The sequence below is a fragment of the Lathamus discolor genome, chromosome 14 (genome assembly GCF_037157495.1).
Source record: "Lathamus discolor isolate bLatDis1 chromosome 14, bLatDis1.hap1, whole genome shotgun sequence".
NCBI lineage: Eukaryota > Metazoa > Chordata > Aves > Psittaciformes > Psittacidae > Lathamus > Lathamus discolor.
The window spans coordinates 10,707,786-10,725,426 of NC_088897.1; the positions used below are offsets into that span (position 1 = coordinate 10,707,786).

A 17,641-nucleotide genomic window follows, 5' to 3' on the forward strand; every position below is an offset into this window, starting at 1 on the left:
TCGCCCTCCTGTTCTCCCCTGATCCTCTCAAACCCTTGGCACATCTTCCATCTCAATCCCTGCCCTTTCCATCACCATCCCAACGCCTACCGGTGTGCAATGAGAGATTTTGAATCCCAACACAGCTCCCAGCGCACTCCTACGTGGATCAAAAAGAAGCCACCTCCTTCTGTTTCAGATAGCTGACACCTACTGCTTGCCATGGCCTACAGCCATCCCATAGCTGTGGGGCTCCCCCAACCATGTTTAGGGGGTCAGGAACCCCACACCAGCTCTTACTGTGAGCACCCTATTTACAGACCAGACCATTTCTATGCAGTGAGGAGGTGTCATAGAATAAATAGAACCATGGAATGGTTTGGGTTGGAAGGGACCTTAAAGCTCCTCCAGCTCCAACCCCTGCCCCGGGCAGGGACCCCTTCCACTGGAGCAGCTTGCTCCAAGCCCCTGTGTCCAACCTGAACACTGCCAGGGATGGAGCATCCCTGGGAGCCTTGGTTGCATGAGTAACCAGCTGTCAAATGAAGATACAGGCAAAGGGAGACAACCAATACGAATGCCTCTCATTTGCTGTTATTAAAGCCCTGCTATCAGCTTCTAATTGCAATGTGCACATCTATCAAACCCAAACAGCTCTGTTCTGTGTGATTTTCAACCAACAGAGATTACTTTGGCCAAGGAAGACTTCCCTGCGCCGGGGGATGCATCTGCTTTACATTACCGCGCGCTGAGAGGAATGGGTCCCACTCAGCAAGGCAGAACAGAGCCCCCATTGTAACCTCGGCTTTCATCAGATGAGGACTAACAGGATACAACCTGATCCACTGCTGGGTCCCTGCTCGTGGCTTCAAAAGAAAAAGGGATGTTTTCCCCCCCAGCTTTTTCATACTCTGTTCCAGTGAGGTTTAATAGCGCCCATGTCCTCCTGGCTTTACAAACACAGCCAAAAGCTCACTGGAGCAAGGGCTTGAACCTGCTTTGTTTGCATCCTATAGGCTCCCTTTCCTGGCCATGGGTTTTCATGCAGCTCACAAAGCTCTTTCATTTAATAGACCCCCTTCCATGGGCCCAAGGTCAGCAGAAAGCAGCCTTACCATTGCCGGGGCTGCAAAGGCAAACAAAAGAGAGCAGGCGCTGAGTGGCTTTAACTGCCCAAAGGAAACCTCCTCTTCCCCCAGCGCTTCATTGCTTTTGGCACATTATTCCCCACTAATGGTGGGCATCTCGGATGGAAACAGAGCTAATAGCGGGGGTGAAGCTGGCTGCCTTTGCAGCTGGGTATAACAGAGCGGTAACTCTGCTCTCTATAGCAAAACGCCATCGCTGCCCAGCGCCTGCATCCCTACGGCACTGCAAATCCTGCCGGCCAAGCAGGAAAACCACTAAAACCTTCCCTCATCTCCCCCTGGCTGGCTCTGAAACCCACTTGCTAAAGGCCAGGCTCCGTTCCCAGCTCTATCGATAAACCACAGACCGATTCAGCCTTCCAAACGCAAACGTCTTGTCCTTCTCTCTGTTTTCCATAGCCATCAGTGCTGAGGTTTCGTGTCGCTGTGCTCTGAGCTGGCTGTTAGAGAGGAATGAGCCGTGCTGGAGAGATGTGGCCAACAACAGATCATCCCAAGGCAAGTAATTTGTCTGTATTATATGAAAACACATAGATATATATTTATGCATGTATATATATATATTTGTGTATATATATATCTCCCTATATATATATATATATATATATATATCCCAAGTTGGAGACTTGGGATAATGAGCCACATTTTAGCACTCAGTGCCCAGCAGGACCCAATAGCCCATTAAACCAGGGAACACAGGAGAGGCCTCACTCCAGATGGGCATTTCCCTTAGCCAAGATGCTGCCAAGGAATACTCCCCATTCCCAACAGCAAGGTGAGAAGTGACCGTCGTGAGAGCACATAGGGATGCTTTTCTCCCCCAAACCCCTCCTCAGCTTCCCAGTCTGGTGCTAATCCTGGACAAGGGGAGGGGGAAACACATGGAAGAGCATATTGGCACCCTGGGCGACACGTTGCTAGACAAAAGACATCAGTCTTGGGGCTGAATGCCCTGTTTCTTAGGGACCGGGATGTGTCAAAACACAGGCTGCCGTGTGCTGGCGAGAGATGCAAACCCCAAAGCTCAGACCTGAACAGGGGCCGGGTCTCTCAGAATGCACCGTGCAATTCATCTCCCTTTCATCAGAGGTGCCAGCCACCCCTTTTGAGATGCAAAAGAGCCTTCTGTGCTCTCCCCAGTGCTGGCAAGATGCTCAGCCTGTGGCCAAAGGGGCTTTTTTCCCTCCATCCACCACCTATAAACCACTTCTAATGATGAAGAGTCAAACTGGAGGGAGACGAGTCAGGTTTGTGCCTGGGTCACCCCATGGGGTGAGTGGGGGGACCGATGGAGATGACCTGGATGTGCGTAACCAGAGGTAGGATGGGCTTGAGATGCAGGAGCCCAGGCCAGAACAGGTCCAGCCTTGCTCCCAGTGCTCGCATGCTTCCTGCCCCATCCCTGGCAGTGCTCAAGGCCAGGTTGGACACAGGGGCTTGGAGCAAGCTGCTCCAGTGGAAGGGGTTGGAGCTGGATGAGCTTTAAGGTCCCTTCCCCAGGGCAGCAAGGAGCAGCAGTGCTCCCATCACCACTATTCCCCTTTTCACCACTATTTTAAAGCATTCCTTCCATTCAAAGGGAGCAGCAGCGTGTGCAGGAGATGGAAACTCCCCCCCGGCAGTGGGTTGGAGCCCTATGTTGAAGTGATGGATGAGCTCATCGAACACCTTCATTTACCACCACTAACGATGCACGAAGGGAAAGGGGGCTTGGAAACAACACTCAAAAGCTGCTCTCAAAGCTTCATCACAAGGCTTGAGCCTCCTAACGGGGAACTAGAGCCTTGGGGGGGGGCAGCCACACTGGTAATGAGACGGGCATCACTGCTTGGGGAGCATCACTGCTTGGGGAGCGCGTGGTGGCAGGAGAACGGCTCCTCACTGACTAAAGGAGGATGAAGGCAGCGGTTGCTTAAGCAATCACTGCGTGCTTGGAGGCCTTCCGAGGCAGGGAGCACACACACGTTGGGGGGGGCTTCCTTATTTCACCAGCCCATCCCTTCCTTCAATCACAATAGCCGCCAGTTGATTCCCTGCTCCGCAGCCCGAGGTGTGAGGATGGAGGCCAGTAAATCACTGCTGGGTGCCCGAGCTGCTTCCCACCCTCCCCACGAGCAGAGGAAGTGGAGGAGTGATTATTAAATAAGATCTAAAATCCCACTTTTCGCAGTCAAAGGCCTTTGATCCTCAGGACTAGGAAACGTACGTAGGAGAGCACAAGCACGTTAAGTGCAAGGAGGTGGGAGGGGAGCGGTGCCAGCGGGATGGATTTAGAACCATGGAATTGGGTTGGAAGGGACCTTAAAGCTCATCCAGCTCCAACCCCTGCCACAGGCAGGGACCCCTTCCACTGGAGCAGCTTGCTCCAAGCCCCTGTGTCCAACCTGGCCTTGAGCACTGCCAGGGATGGGGCAGCCAATCCATTGGATTGGATAGGAGAAAAACTACGGGGTTATTCCTTAAGTCCAGTTGCAGGAGGGGAGAGGAAGGAGGAGGAGAAGGGGGTTGGATTGAAATCCAGGGTTTAAATCACGGATAACTCCTGTGACCCACAGCAAGAGCATGAGCAAGCTCCGGAAAGGAAGTGGGCAAGAAAGCTGCTGTAAATCACCGCATCCCAGGTTTTTCCCTACTTTAGGATATTTTCTGGTACTTCTGTCTGTCGGCTCATTTGCTCAGAGAGGAACAGCAAAGGCAACTCAGGCGTTTGCCAGGGTCCATATTCATCAGCGAGGGACAAATCGTGGTGCTCTCTGGTTCGGGCTTTAAATACTGGAGCAACGCAGACAGCTCACAGAGGGCAATGAACAGGCCAAGGGCTCATTTTACACAGGGAGTCAATGGAAAAACTCAAGCCCCTTCCAACAGGCCGGCTTGGCCCGCAGCCCTCACCCGGGTGGCATTTCAATATGCATCCATTATTTACAGCTTCCAAAGCAGGCCCTTGCTAACGCCAGCTCCTGGTGCAGAGGAAGGAGCAGCAGCCTCACCAGGATCAGGGAGCTGGGAGGGATAACCTCTCCGTGCACAAAAGGACAGCCATGAGATGCCATCCATCAGACACCATCCATCAGACACCATCCATCCCACCTCATCAGCAACTTCCCTTCAGCTGCACGGAGGAGAAAGACAGACGGACAAAGCTGGGATGCACCAGTGGTGGATGATGTGGGAGAAGCCATGGAAGCAGCTGGTTACACACCAGAAGGTTTACTAGGTTGAATGGGTCAGTGGAATAGAGACCAGAACAAATACAGGATAAGAACTGGGATTGTAACTGGGAATGATGGAGAGCATCTCATGTGAACCTGCTGAACAGACACAGAATGGTTTGGGTTGGAAAGGACCTTAAAGATCATCTAAGTCATGGCATGGAAAGGAACAGAATGGAAAGGAATAGGACTAGACTATTTCAGTTGGAAGGGACCTACAATGATCTAATCCAGCTGCCTGACCCCTTTAGGACTGACATAAAGCTTGTTATTAAGGGCACCATCCAAACGCATCTTAAGCACCGACAGCCTTGGGGCACCAACCACCTCTCCAGGAAGCCTGTGCCAGGGTCCGAACGCACCAGTCTGTGCTCGAAGGGGCACAGCATCCCTTGCTCACGCACCCAGGTACAGCAGCGCTGTGCTCCCTGGAGCCGTGCCAGCCATGAGTAAACCACCACCAAACAGCTCCAGGTACCACCTGATGTCAGCCCCATGATCTCATCTCTCAAGCATCTGGAAAGTGTAAGCGGTACCTTCATCCCCATCGCACAGACGGGGCCCCATGCGAGCAGCCCTGGCTGGGAAGACCAAGGGCAGTGCCCAGCAATGGTCCCACCTTCCAGATGCTGCTGCGGTATCCAGCAAAACCAACTCATTCCCATCCCGGACTTGGTGGCACAGAAGAAATCAGATTCCCCCTCAAGATCAGCACCAAGCAAACAGGATGGCAGCTTCTTAAACTGCCTCGAGCAGCGCGTGATGGAGTTATTGCTCCATCGCAGCCCTCACAACCATTTCCTCCCCTGCATTTGCAGGGCTTCACCTTTCCCCCCGCACCAGGCATTCCATTCGCGCGCCGCTCGGCCTTGTTTTCATCGCTCCAAAGGTCATCCCAGCGCTCCGGACTCTTTATGTTCACCAGCAAACATCCCAGTGCTTTCCTTTCAAGCCTCTTGGGAAGGACAGGCCACCCTGCCAGCTAGGCTGATATGTCAAGGGACCCTGCCAAGGGGACGCTCCAGGCTCGATCGGCATTGGAATGCAACACATCTAAATGCCTTTTCCTCCCAGGCTGGATCCTGTAATGGGTCAGCCTCAGCACAGATTTCCTCTGGGAACCATACTTTTGAGTGTGGGACAGCCCTTTGCAGCAAACATCTCTGCAGGACCTACACCCCAGGGACTCCCTCCTGCATGGCCAACAAGTAGCTGGTGACAAGGGACAGCCAGACATCACCTTGCAGGGCACTGTTGGTGGTTATTTAATATTTCCAGAGGATTTGAGTGCTGAACCACCGCAATCTGCAGAGATTAAATCCTAATTTCCAGCCCTCTTGATAGGGGCAATCCCAAGAGTAGGGTACAATAAGCCTGGAGAATGCCTCTCTTGTGTTTCTAGGGCAATGAACGGAGCTAACATAGTAAATAACCCCAGTATTTATAATGCTGCAGGATACACAGAGGGAAAAGCTCATCTCCATCCCGACAGAGCTCTTATTAACAATCGCCATGCACCAGCAGCCGGTATTGAGTGCCTACCCTGGGAAATGAATTGCTTTCCGCCTGCATCCCGATGCAATCATCCCAAACAGAGCCCTGTGTTACAGCCACAGCCAACGCACGGCGAGGACAAGGGCAAACACCAGCAGCCTCTGGTGCAGGGGGTCACAGCCTGGTCCACCCAAGGGGATGAGGCATCTTCCGGAGCCATCACCATCACACCACTGCAGCAGGTATCTGCCTCCCGAGCTGGATGCCAGCACAAGGATTCAGTGACTGCACTTGGGTTCTCTGCCCCTTCTGATCCCTGGGACACCCATAGGACAAAGTAAAGCCCCACTGTCACAGACAGAAGAGATCACCCACCCACGGGTCCCAAAAGTCTCCAAGCTCACCAATCCTCTGCTCTCCTATAGCACACACGCACACACATCCACATAGATGGGGTTTAAATGAAGAGGAGAGACTGTGTAATTCCTGCTCCACATCCTCCCACCAACACCCCTTCGTGTTGGATGCTCTGAAGGGACTGTTTGTTGCAGGAGCTACAACTTCTCCTGTCGCTCGCCCACAAGCAGAGGACCTTCAGCCACAAACACGCTGTTTCCAGAAGGAAGGGCACATTATTCACGCATATCAGGCTTGCCTCCCCCCATAAAAACTCCCTTTTTTCTTGGCTTCACAAGGGCTTTGTAAGGAAACACAAGCAGGCAGTGCCAGCATGAAAATCAGCACCCACCATTCCTCCAGGACAGAGGTGGTTTGTGCCCCTGGCGACATTAGGAGTGGGATGCTAAAAGATCATTCCTACCAACCAACCAAGGCTGCTTAACCCCTGCTAACCTAAATCAGAACACCCTCCTCTTCTGTTTGAACACTGACAGTTCCTGGCTACTCGGAAGGAAAGGGGTTTAGCTTCCTGTGCAGGCAGGGAGCAAGGTAGCTTGTCCCAGGCACACGGCGCCTTTCTGTAAGGAAAACACATTGGGATAAAACCTGCATTGCCCCTTGTAAATCCAATCCCTGCCTCTATAAGCAGCAGACATGGTCCCACCCTCTCTGGCACGGCTGCTTTGGCACTACCTATTGTCCCAGCCCAAGGATGTGCAACCCCAAACTTAATGTCCCCAATCCTAAATGCACCATGGGCCTGTGCAATGGGGACAAGCCAGGAGCTGGAGGACAATGAATCAAGCAGGATTTCTGCCCTTGGCAGGAGTATTTTACCCCACGCTGATGGAGCTGACACAGGATGAATGTGGCACACTGTGGCCTACGGGACAAACTGCAGATACCAGGGGCTGGAGGCATCAGCCCTTTAAGCCAGCTCCAGCAGGGTTTACCTCCTACCCCAGGCTACCAAATATCCTCCCTGGCTTGTTACTGCATCAGCAGCTGCTGCAAAACAGCATCTCACAGCCCTAATCCATCACTTGGTTCCTCCCCAGGTCCTGCTGGTACCCGAGGGATGCAGAAAACCAGAGCCAGGAGCTGCTGCATTTCCAGCCTTGCTTCAGCTGGGAAAAGCAAAGAAAACAAACAGTTTTCTGTCCTTAGCGTCCAAAACCCTGTTATTTGCACACATTACATGGAGAAATACCTATTAGACAATGGCTTTTATACCCTCAGTGCGGTTCCTACCGAGGCAGGGCCACAGGCAACCATTTCCCTGCAGAAATATATGGCAACAGAGAAGAAATACTCATTTGCTGTGTTCATCTTATTCATACCCACAGAGGGACAGAACAGGACAGCTACTGTTGGACACTTTGAGGATTAAATGTATCCTCCATCTCAGATAATCACTACCCATCCGACACTACCCATCCGACACAACTTTCCTAACCTGTCCTGAGGTTTTCAAGCCACAAACCTGTCTGAGCTGGAGAAGCATCAGTGGTGATCCACAAGCTAAAACATGTGGGGCTGCCAAACCCCCTTGGCCAAGGAATTAGGGGCTCACCCTTCCTGTCGGCAATGACTTATTGAGGTTATGCACGAGCAGAGCATCCCCATAGGTGCTTGGCTGGGTCCCTTTGGCTTGTTAAGAAAACAACAGAACATGAAGTTAGGCTTCAACTTTAAGAGAGTGAAGGAAATAAGCACCTAAGATTTGGGTCCTAAATCCATACTCGGGCTCCTGAGACCTGACTTTTCCGAATGGAAAGACCTCGGTGGTTCCCAGCACACTTGTGCCACCATCAAACACTGACCTTGTCCCTTCCTTGTCCCTCCCTACCACAGTTATCTTAAGAACCCAATGGCTGTTGGGGTAAAACACAAGAAACCAGCATGAGCAAGAATGCTGCTCAGTGCCTTAGGAGCAATGGCATCTTTCAGCAGACTGATGGGTTACGCAGCAGGAACGTGGCTGGGCACCGATTCATGGTGCTTGTGGAGCGAAGTAAAGGCACCAGGAAAACCCATGTGAATGGAGGAAGATCAGATCCTTGCTCTTCACATGCCCCAGCAATGGGGGAAGGAGGTGGATGCGTGAGTGCCAGGAGCTCTGAAACACAAGATGGGTTTATGAAGTGAAGAAGGTGCCATGTCGGCTCACCCCAGTGTGGACTCCCCCCTGTAAGCTCTGTACCAGGCTCAGGCTTCTTTTGGGGGATTTCTCATACAACAGAGTGAAAAAATCCATGGATTTAGGTACAGATTGACCCCATTTAATTCCAGTGCTCAAACTGAGCCGCTCCACCCTGCAGTCCCCCATGCTTCACACTCCAGTGACATCAACAGGAACCGCGTGCAAAAAAAGGCTTGACAGAACCATTCTGTGATGATTCTATGACGTAAAATGGGGATAGATTGGGAATTAGGCTATGAATAACCCATATTCCATCAGATGCTGCCCACTGCTAAGCCTGGTGGGGCAGGCAGCACCGCTCCATCCCCTCCCTGGTGCATCCCTGGCTCACGGCTGTCACTCCATGCACAGCAGCAAACAAAGGCAATGCACAATCCAGGGATGGCAAAGGCACTGGAAAGCCATGGAAGTGATTTCCCTTGGGAAACACCTCCTCCCTGCCCTCCAAGCACGCAAGCCCCTGCTCCAAAGCAATCACAGGCACACGGAGCTGTGATTACCAGCTCTGCTTTTCCAACGCTGAAGGCAAGCGCTTGGCAGCCGGAGGAGGAGGGAGATTCCAGGATCTAATTCAACACTTGCCAGTTCAACTCTGGGCTGGAATTGTGTCCTTAGGCAGAGCCAGAGACGGCCAAATTACTTGAGCAGGCTGGTTTCATCCTCCTGCTATTGGCTACCAGGCCAGGCAAAACGATGTATGCTTAATATAAAGAGATGTGATTCAGAGGGAGGCACAGAGAGGGAGACAGCAAGCGAGAGGCAGCCAGATTTAGAACACGTACGTATAAAAATAAGGCAGTTTGGCACAGGTTTGGGTGCTCTGGCAGCACAGCAGAGCGGGGCAGCCAATGCTGAGAGCTTTCTCCCTCCGTTTAGCTCCTTGTGTGCACACACAGAGGCTGAACACATGCCTGGGGTGAGGTGGAAAGGGAAAGCACCAGCCTCTCCCCCTGCCTACACTGCCTGGATGTAGCATTACCAACTGCAAAGCCAGCTCCAGCACTCCCAGTCATCTGTCCCCATCCTCCTCCTCCAGCTGCTCTGCTTCCCATTATCACCTGTAACGAATCCGGCAGTTGTGGAATAAAGAAAAGCCATTTTCCCTTGTAATCCTGTGCCCACGTTTCTGTTCAGACTCATTACAGCTCCTCAGCTTTGCTCAGTGCTGAGCTGTGCCCATGTGCTCCCCTTCACAACACGAGGTACCTGGGGTCCCAGGATCGGCTGGGCCAAAGGAGACTGATCCATTGGTCCAGCCCACTGCTGGTGGCTACATCCCACACTGCCCAAGGGAAATGCCAGCAGGCATGTTGTGAAGCAGGGATGCTAACCACTAACTGTGGGCATCTGAGGAGGTGGCAATACAAGACATCCAGCGGCTACCATCCCTTCACTAGCCCCGAGCAAGAAGAGAACCATCCCACTAAAGCCCTTTGATCCCACAACTTGGAAAGCCTTTTCATCAGAGAGATCAGCATTGCACAAGCATATCCATTCCTACAAATGCACTCCCCACCAGCTCCTGATCACAGGGATAATTAACCCCCAATTCCTTCCCAAACCCAGCTGCAGGGGCAGCCCCAATGTCTATCTCAGCACCAACACACAACTCATGGGCTGATTGATGCGCTTTGGGTAAGTCAATCACTATTCAATCACTATTAAATCACTATTGCAACACAACAGCATGCTCATCACAGTCCATTTTCCAACCCTTTCCCTATGATAATCCATGATTTAAAACATCACCAGAGCCCCCTGGGCTCTGCTTGTACTATAGGCAAAGGCTTATTATCACAGTTGTGAATTTAAGCCAGTTTCCACCGAAAACCAAGGTTGAATTCAACTTCCAGCAAAAGGCTGGCATCAACTCTCCTATTCTCCAACACCCACCACAGGGATGTTTGGAGGATGGATGCTTCAGGTTTTCCAGCCCATTCCTGCTTCCCAGGCATGATTACGCCGCTCTCCTCTGCACTTGGGATGCAGCAGGGAAAGGGCAATGGAAAAGGAGGAAAACACCTCTGGGTGAGCACGAAGCAACCTGGTAACACACCATGCATGGGGAAACGCTGGAGATAACTGAGGATGCAGGAGGGGTTCATCTCCTGCCTCCCTCTGAGCGCTTTCCTTCTTCATGATGGATTGGTTCCTCCTAAACAAGCATCTAACCCAGAAACCCAGGCAAATCCCATCCTACAGACCCTGGCTGGGGCCGAGCCAGCACCGCGTGTTGACAGCCCCAGGGTCGCTGCTGTGTGGTCGGGGCTCATTTAGGGCTGAAACCTCACCCCCCGCTATTAAAACCGTGGAAAACCTCAGCTATTTCCCAGCTTTTCCAAGGAAAGGCAAGTGTTATAGAGCAGGCCTGTAAGATAAAGCCTCGCAAATCCCTGGCATGTGGATGTGCTCGCATTAAAGCTCCAAGCTGATAATTAAGGACAGGGATCGGTAATTACAGACAGAGTGGCACAAATCACTGCTTGTCTTTCGGGCTGTACAGCCCCAACAGAGAGCATAGAATCCCAGACTGGTTTGGCTTGGAAGGGACCTTAAAGCTCATCCAGTTGCAACCCCTGCCACCAGAGCAAGGTTTAGTCACTAACACACCTTAAAACCACACAAAAATACCTTTACCATTGCTAATGAAAAGGAGATGCTTCTCCACATTCAGGTCTCTAAGGACAGCAGGGTGCAAGTATGCTGAGCCAGATCTCCAGGCGGTACGGTCCTAATCCTATTTGGCCATATAATCCTTTATTCCCTCATGTCGGTTTTCCTCCCGTGCCCATTTTTCTCCCCTGTTCTTCTCTTTTCAGACTGTTTTTTCACTCAATTCCTTTCCACTATGGCTACAAATAGCATCTACTACAACAGGAACCAGAACTCTCTCGGGTCCATGAGCCAGCACCTGGGTACAACTCCTGACTCTGCCAGATTGTGGCTCCTTTTGGGTTTCTCACCCTTCCATACATGAAAATAACAAATACATAATGCATAACATCACAGCAAACAAGGAGCTCTTTCCGTTCCTATCAGCCTCATCCACAGGTTTCACAGCTCCATGGATCCAGGATGTCGGAGCTGAGACTTTGCTGAGGATGCAGATGAGGAGAGGACCAGGATCATCTACTCCCTATTTTCACCCAGTTCCTTTCATGCAAACACATTGCAAGCCACAATGTGCATAGTAACATGTGCCTGCACGTGAAATACCAGCTACTTAGGATGTCTTGGAGCAGCTTCTCTCCAACACCCACCATGGGGATGTTTGGAGGATGGATGCTTCAGGTTTTCCAGCCCATTCCTGCTTCCCAGGTATGATTACGCTGCTTTCCTCTGCAATCGGGATGCAGCAGGGAAAGAGCAATGGAAAAGGAGGAAAACACCTCTGGGTGAGCACAAAGCAACCTGGTAACACCATGCATGGGGGGGACTCACCAGGACTGAGGCTTCCTCTTCATGATGCCTTGGCGTCTCCACTGCGAGTGGGGGCTGAGGTGGTAGGTGAGCTGCCGGCAAAGCTTCTCCATGGCCCCGAGGGAGTCCCCCTCCTGCAAAGACAAGGGAGGACACCAGGTAAGGTGTCTGGAGCGTTAGCATCACACCCACAGGATGCTCTGACCCCAGAGCCCTCCCTGCTAGGAGCTGGCAGGCCATAAAGAACCACACTGAAATAGGAAGGGGGGGGGGAAAGAATCCCCGTTCATTGCTAAGATGCTTCAAGGATGGGGCATTTCAACCCATCCTGCACCCCTCTGGAGATCGCTGCTGAATGAATACAGGGGTGCACGAGTCCTGCCTGGTTAAGGATGATGAGGTCCCTGCAGGGGATCCACAAGGCAGGGATGTCCCTGCAACCCATGCAGAGCAGCACCGTTACCATTCAACACTACCTGTTAGCTTTCAGCACTGCAGCTGTGCAGAGACTGAATAAATCAAAGTATCTATCCATAACCTTCAAAACTGCTTTACGGAAGAGCAAACACTAAAGAGGCTTTGGGAGCTGGTGGACATCTTGGGAACAGAAGCTCTCAAAACATAAAAGCTGCAAGGAAAAGAGGGATTTTGGTGAACTCTTCTCAATTCTGATTAAAATTCACCAAATCACACCAAAGGAGAGTGGCTTGGAAAACTTAAACTCTCAAAGTATCCAAGTATTTGATTCTAGAGATGCTTCATTTCATTTGATTCTATTCATGCTTCATTTCAAGTTCTTTAATATACTAATGCCCGATATGACATCCAATAATGGAAACCACCCATCTCGCCCTGCTTGTCTGACTCTCTGAAAAGTCACAAGCAGAGATTAACCTTACCTAAAGGACCACAAATGTCAAGATGTGACAATTTGTGGCTTTATATACCTGCTGTCTCATGAAACACCTTAAAGAAGACAAAGAAACTAAATAGGAATCCCTAAAATAAGCCCCTCTGCTGCTCTTCACACCCCCTGATTGCTCAGGGTTTTGCTGGGCAGGGATGCTGAGGAAGATGCTGCATCCTCCCTGCCTGGACACCAATGGCTGCTGCTTTCGCATCCTCCCCTCGAGCCGCAGGCTCCACGCAGCCTGATTTATGCAGCGTATTCTCCCACCTCGCCTCCAAGTCAGCAGAGCGGGACCAGCTTTATGAAGACATCATAAATATTGGATTAAGAGAGGAGCAGTGGGGATTTTGACAAATCACCTATGGGTGTGCGGGGAAACAATTACATGGGGTTTACACGGGGGAAAGGAACCGGGCAGCACACAAGCGGGGCAGAAAGGGCGCATCCGCAGATGGCTGGGGCAGAAATCTCAGCGTAGGACTCACGGTCTTTATCTCCTCTGTTCAATCTACTCTGTAACATACAAAGCCTTGACAGCAATCAGGGCAGTTTATTCCCAGCCACATCCAGGTGCCTTCACCGAGATTACTGTGAATTAAAAGCTGACTGAATGCAGGGGTGATGCTTGCCCAGCTCCATCCGCGCTAACTGGCAGTGAAGTGACAGCATCAATGCTCACCCTCCTCCATCAGGCACACGGTGACGGATGAATTCAGCAGCTCAGGTAGAAACTCCAGATCCATGGATACCAGCGGGACACGGTGTACGGCAAGCACCGTGTGAGCACGCGCTGGAAACAGCGCGGGTCAGGAGCCGTTTCACATCAGAGAAAGCATTTGACAGCCGTACCTCCCGATTCCCAGGAAATACGGGTTTAAAGAGCGCGTTTAAACCCATACTTTTCAACACCTCATTTATCACCACGCTTAACTTGCAACAAGGATTTGAATCCCATGGATTTCAATGGGATGTCAGCCTATGCTAAACCTCAGGCATGCCAAAATCCGCCCCCCCTCCCGCTGGCGACCCTGTGGCAAGGAATATCTATTGCTCCAGGCTTGGGGATGGGGGAACCCTGGGAGGCTCAGCCTAGGAACTGAACACAGAAACATAATGAAAGAGGAGGGTTCATGGCATGTTTTCCACTGGAAGGCCTGGAAACACATTGCAGCCATGCTTCAGTTAAACCATTTTGGGAGGCAGCAGCACAGGCTGCTCCCTTTAACCATGCTCTCCATTTGCTCTCTGCCAGCAACACCTTCCTCACTGTGTAACCAGCATCCCTAATGCGAGAGGAAAACACCATGAGTTTTGACACCTACCCTATTTCTAACCATTGTATCCACAGGAAGCTGCCTGGTGCCATCAGCTTCCATTTCATCTCCTTTTATTCCAGCAAAGCATTGCAGCAGCCCAGGAATAACAGTGTTTGCCCTCAGCACTGAGGCGGGGATTCCATCCCATTCCTCACTGCATCGCATGGAAAAACTCCTTTTGAAAAGGGAGCACATTGAGAGCTCCAAGGAAAGATGCTGCAGCAGGATAAAGCATATTTTAACCCTTATCTCACAGCCAGCTCCTCCTTCGCACAGTCATCCCTATGAGACCGCTCTTTCATCCCTTTATACTTCACAAGCAAGCTCGACTCACAAGCACTGCAAGTACTGGGCTGCTTCTATTTTGGGGTTTGAAAACCTGATTTAGAGAACATAACTCCTTCTGGTCTGGGTACAGTGCAAGGGTATAAGCCAGCCGCCAAAGAATGGTCTTTTCCACACTGATCTGTAGATAAATGCCCCACTTTAGCCCTGGGATAAATTAAGAGCCCATGTCAGAGGCTTCATAAGATGTTGTTTTGGTGCTCGGCTCCTTGCTCCTGCACATCTCATTTCCATCACTGCACCTCACCCCTCCATGGGTGAGACACAAACCTCCCTGCTTCCAAGAATCCAAGTTTTACCTTCCTGCAATTCCAGGCCTGACCCTAGGGGTAAGGAAGCTGCCCTGGGTTGCCCAAACCTGTGCTCAGAAGAAGAGGTGTAGCTGATGCGCTGCCAAAGCCTCATCTTATGGCCTAAACAAAGGCTTTTTTGCTGTTCATGATCCAGATCTACCAAGAAATGATTGAAGATGACGCAAACTTGATGGGATGGAGCCCAAGAGCTTGTTTGAACACTGAGTCAGCTTAAAAAGCCAGCCCAATCCACTTGGACAGTTTTAACCTCGCTGCCCTGATGCAGCTCATTGTCTTAAACCAGAACCAAATGGCAGCAGTGATCGTTCCAGAAATCACACATAAGGATGCACCCCTATCAAAGGCATCACCAGTGATGCCAAGGGAGGCCTGGTCCCTCCTAGCATCACATTCACAATGCACATGTGTGAAATGTGTGTTTGTTCCTCTGGATTCCAAGCTCCGGGAGGAAAACTCCAGAGCATCCCAGGGTTGGGGAGATGGGAGGGACCACGTTGAGAGCTCAGCTCTCCCAGCGGCCAGGAAAAGCCCTGTTTCACAGGGCTGGGATATGCCCTTTCTCTTAGCACCACATCCACAGGCAGCTGATAGGTGCTGCTAAGAAGCTGGTGATGAGCTCCCAGCTGAGCTCCCTACAGATCCATCAGCTGCGCAGCTGGAAACATAACGTGGAAGCAAAAGCTCCTGGTGCCATGATCCTGAACACAGGATCCTGCCCCTGTGTCATGCATGCAGCAAAACCGCTTTGAGCATCACACAAATGGGGGGCAAAGCCTCTCTACAAGGAGCAAGGCAGCTATAGGGCACCCTCTTTTCTTTCCACTCAGCTGTTTAGCTGCAAAGCTTTGAGGGGATGTGGCTCACAGAGCACGTTTATGCAGTGCCCTGGCTCGCAGCAAGACAAAAAGAGTAAGCCCAAGGGGTACAAGCATTAGCTCAGAGAAGAGGTTTTGGGGCAATATCTTGGCTTCTACTCAAGCAAGCCTACTTCTGCTCCACGTTGGCAGAGACCCCGAGCAATTCCCTGCCACCAGCCACGATGCTGGGTGTGGGATGGAGGAGGGATGAGGAGAAAGCTGAGAGCAGAGGCTCTGCCCCGCAAAGGGCCCCTTTCCCTGCTGTTCCTCCTCCGTCTTTGCCTGCTTCCAGCCCTCTGGAGAAGGAGAGGGCTGCTCGCTGCCAGGATTCATGAGACTTTAATCCCTTAACAGATTCCAGCTGGGAGAGGGCTTCAAGGCACATGCCCCATCTGTGCTCCACAGCCCAACGGGACCTTGTTCAACTGGAAAACAAAGGGCAGCGTAAGCTGAGCCCTGTCTGTCCCCAGGCATATGCTGGGGATCACCAGGATCCTCACTATGGCTCCAGCCCCAGGGAGAGAGCTCTGGATGAAGGGATGGAGCAACAGCGCTTGAAATGGGAATCAGTTAAATCCTAGGGGTAAACAAGAGCAGGTAAAGGCAAAGAGCCAGGCTCACCCTGGTTTCTGCAGGGGGACCGGTTTTATCCTCACTGATGGTCTCCCCTGCAGTGCAGGAGAGAAACCGTTCAGCATCTATCAGCACCCCACGACAGAGCCTGTTGGCGAAGCATCACCAGCATCTGCACACCACCTTTAACCACAAAGGAATGATCCTTGGATGCGCTCCTCACCGCTGTGCCAGTGGAGAGGGGAGGTAATTAGAAGCAGAGAGATGACACCATGGGAAAGCAAACATGGGATGAACAGGACCGTGGTTTCGACGGGGATGAATAACCACGGCATCACCGCCTGCCCCCCTCGCATCCCAACGTGGTGACGCGAGGAGGTTAAGACTTACATCCAACGAACCAAAAGCAGCAGCCAGAGAGCTCGGGGAGGACACAGCCCATATGAGAGCCTTGTGATAAAGATGTTCTTGCAGATTAATTTGTTTTCATTAAGAAATGAATCACCCGCTCCGCCTCCAGCAGCAGGAACCCTGGTGCTGTGCAGAGCCCTGGGGTGTCGCACAGTGGCCAAGCATCCTATAAAATAGGCCGACGTTAATGATTCAGGAGCCCTGGTGGGGAATCCCTGCTGCAGCACAGCAGGGGATTGACCCAAATAAGAACAATCAGCCATTGTCTGGGGTGGGGGGAAGAGACAGGTTTTATCTTGTATTACACAGCCCCACGTTTCTGCCACTCAGACTCAACCTCTGCAGGAAGTCCCCTGTTTGCCCTCTGAAATCATGATTTTTGACTTTAAAAACCTATTTACACCCCTCTCCTTTTCTGTTTCTTTTCACGACTTTTCAAACTCGCAGCATCTCTTTCTGGATGCTGCAGGATTTGTGGTCATTGCTCCGATGCACAAGAAGCTCTGTCCATGCACAAGCCACTGCACTCATCCTGGAAGCACCATTCCCCACTTGGTGCGGAGCCCCCTCAGCCGAGATGTTTGCTCTCCATACAGTTCAATGGATGATGATGCTCAAACCATCCTATTTTGTACCCAGAAATCACTGAAAATCATAGATTTCTTTCTGAATCCCCCTCCTTGTTTAGTTTGGGTGATGAGCTAAGACAATAGGATGATGGTTTGGGCTACTAAGCAAAAAACAACAGTTGAGAGGGGAAAAAAGTCAATGTTCACAGTGGTAAACAGAGTTACTATACAGCTAAAGACATAAAATAGCAAGAGATGCTCTAGGAAGCCCTAGGACAGATCATAGAATAGGTAGGGTTGGAAAAGACCTTAAGATCATCTGGTTCCAACCCCCCTGAGCAAATCCTCACTAAGCCAGGAGGGATAGACTTAGACAACAAAAGGAAGAGGATATGTTAGCACTGTGCATTGCCCCCATACACATTGGATCATCTCTAACACAGGCCAAAGCTGATGGGACCTTTGGATACCTCCTAGGAAGGTGACAGGAG

At 51.3% G+C, this 17,641-nt stretch overlaps 1 protein-coding gene across 2 annotated transcripts in view; it reads right to left on the bottom strand.

Moving 5' to 3' along the window:
• The window catches only part of LRRC75A (leucine rich repeat containing 75A), a 76,599-nt gene that overhangs the window by 10,181 nt on the left and 48,777 nt on the right, over positions 1-17,641 (bottom strand). For both annotated transcript variants that reach the window (XM_065694558.1, XM_065694557.1), the window contains exon 3: positions 11,877-11,989. In XM_065694558.1, the coding sequence (XP_065550630.1) occupies positions 11,877-11,989 (113 nt within the window). The remainder of the gene's footprint in view (positions 1-11,876; positions 11,990-17,641) is intronic.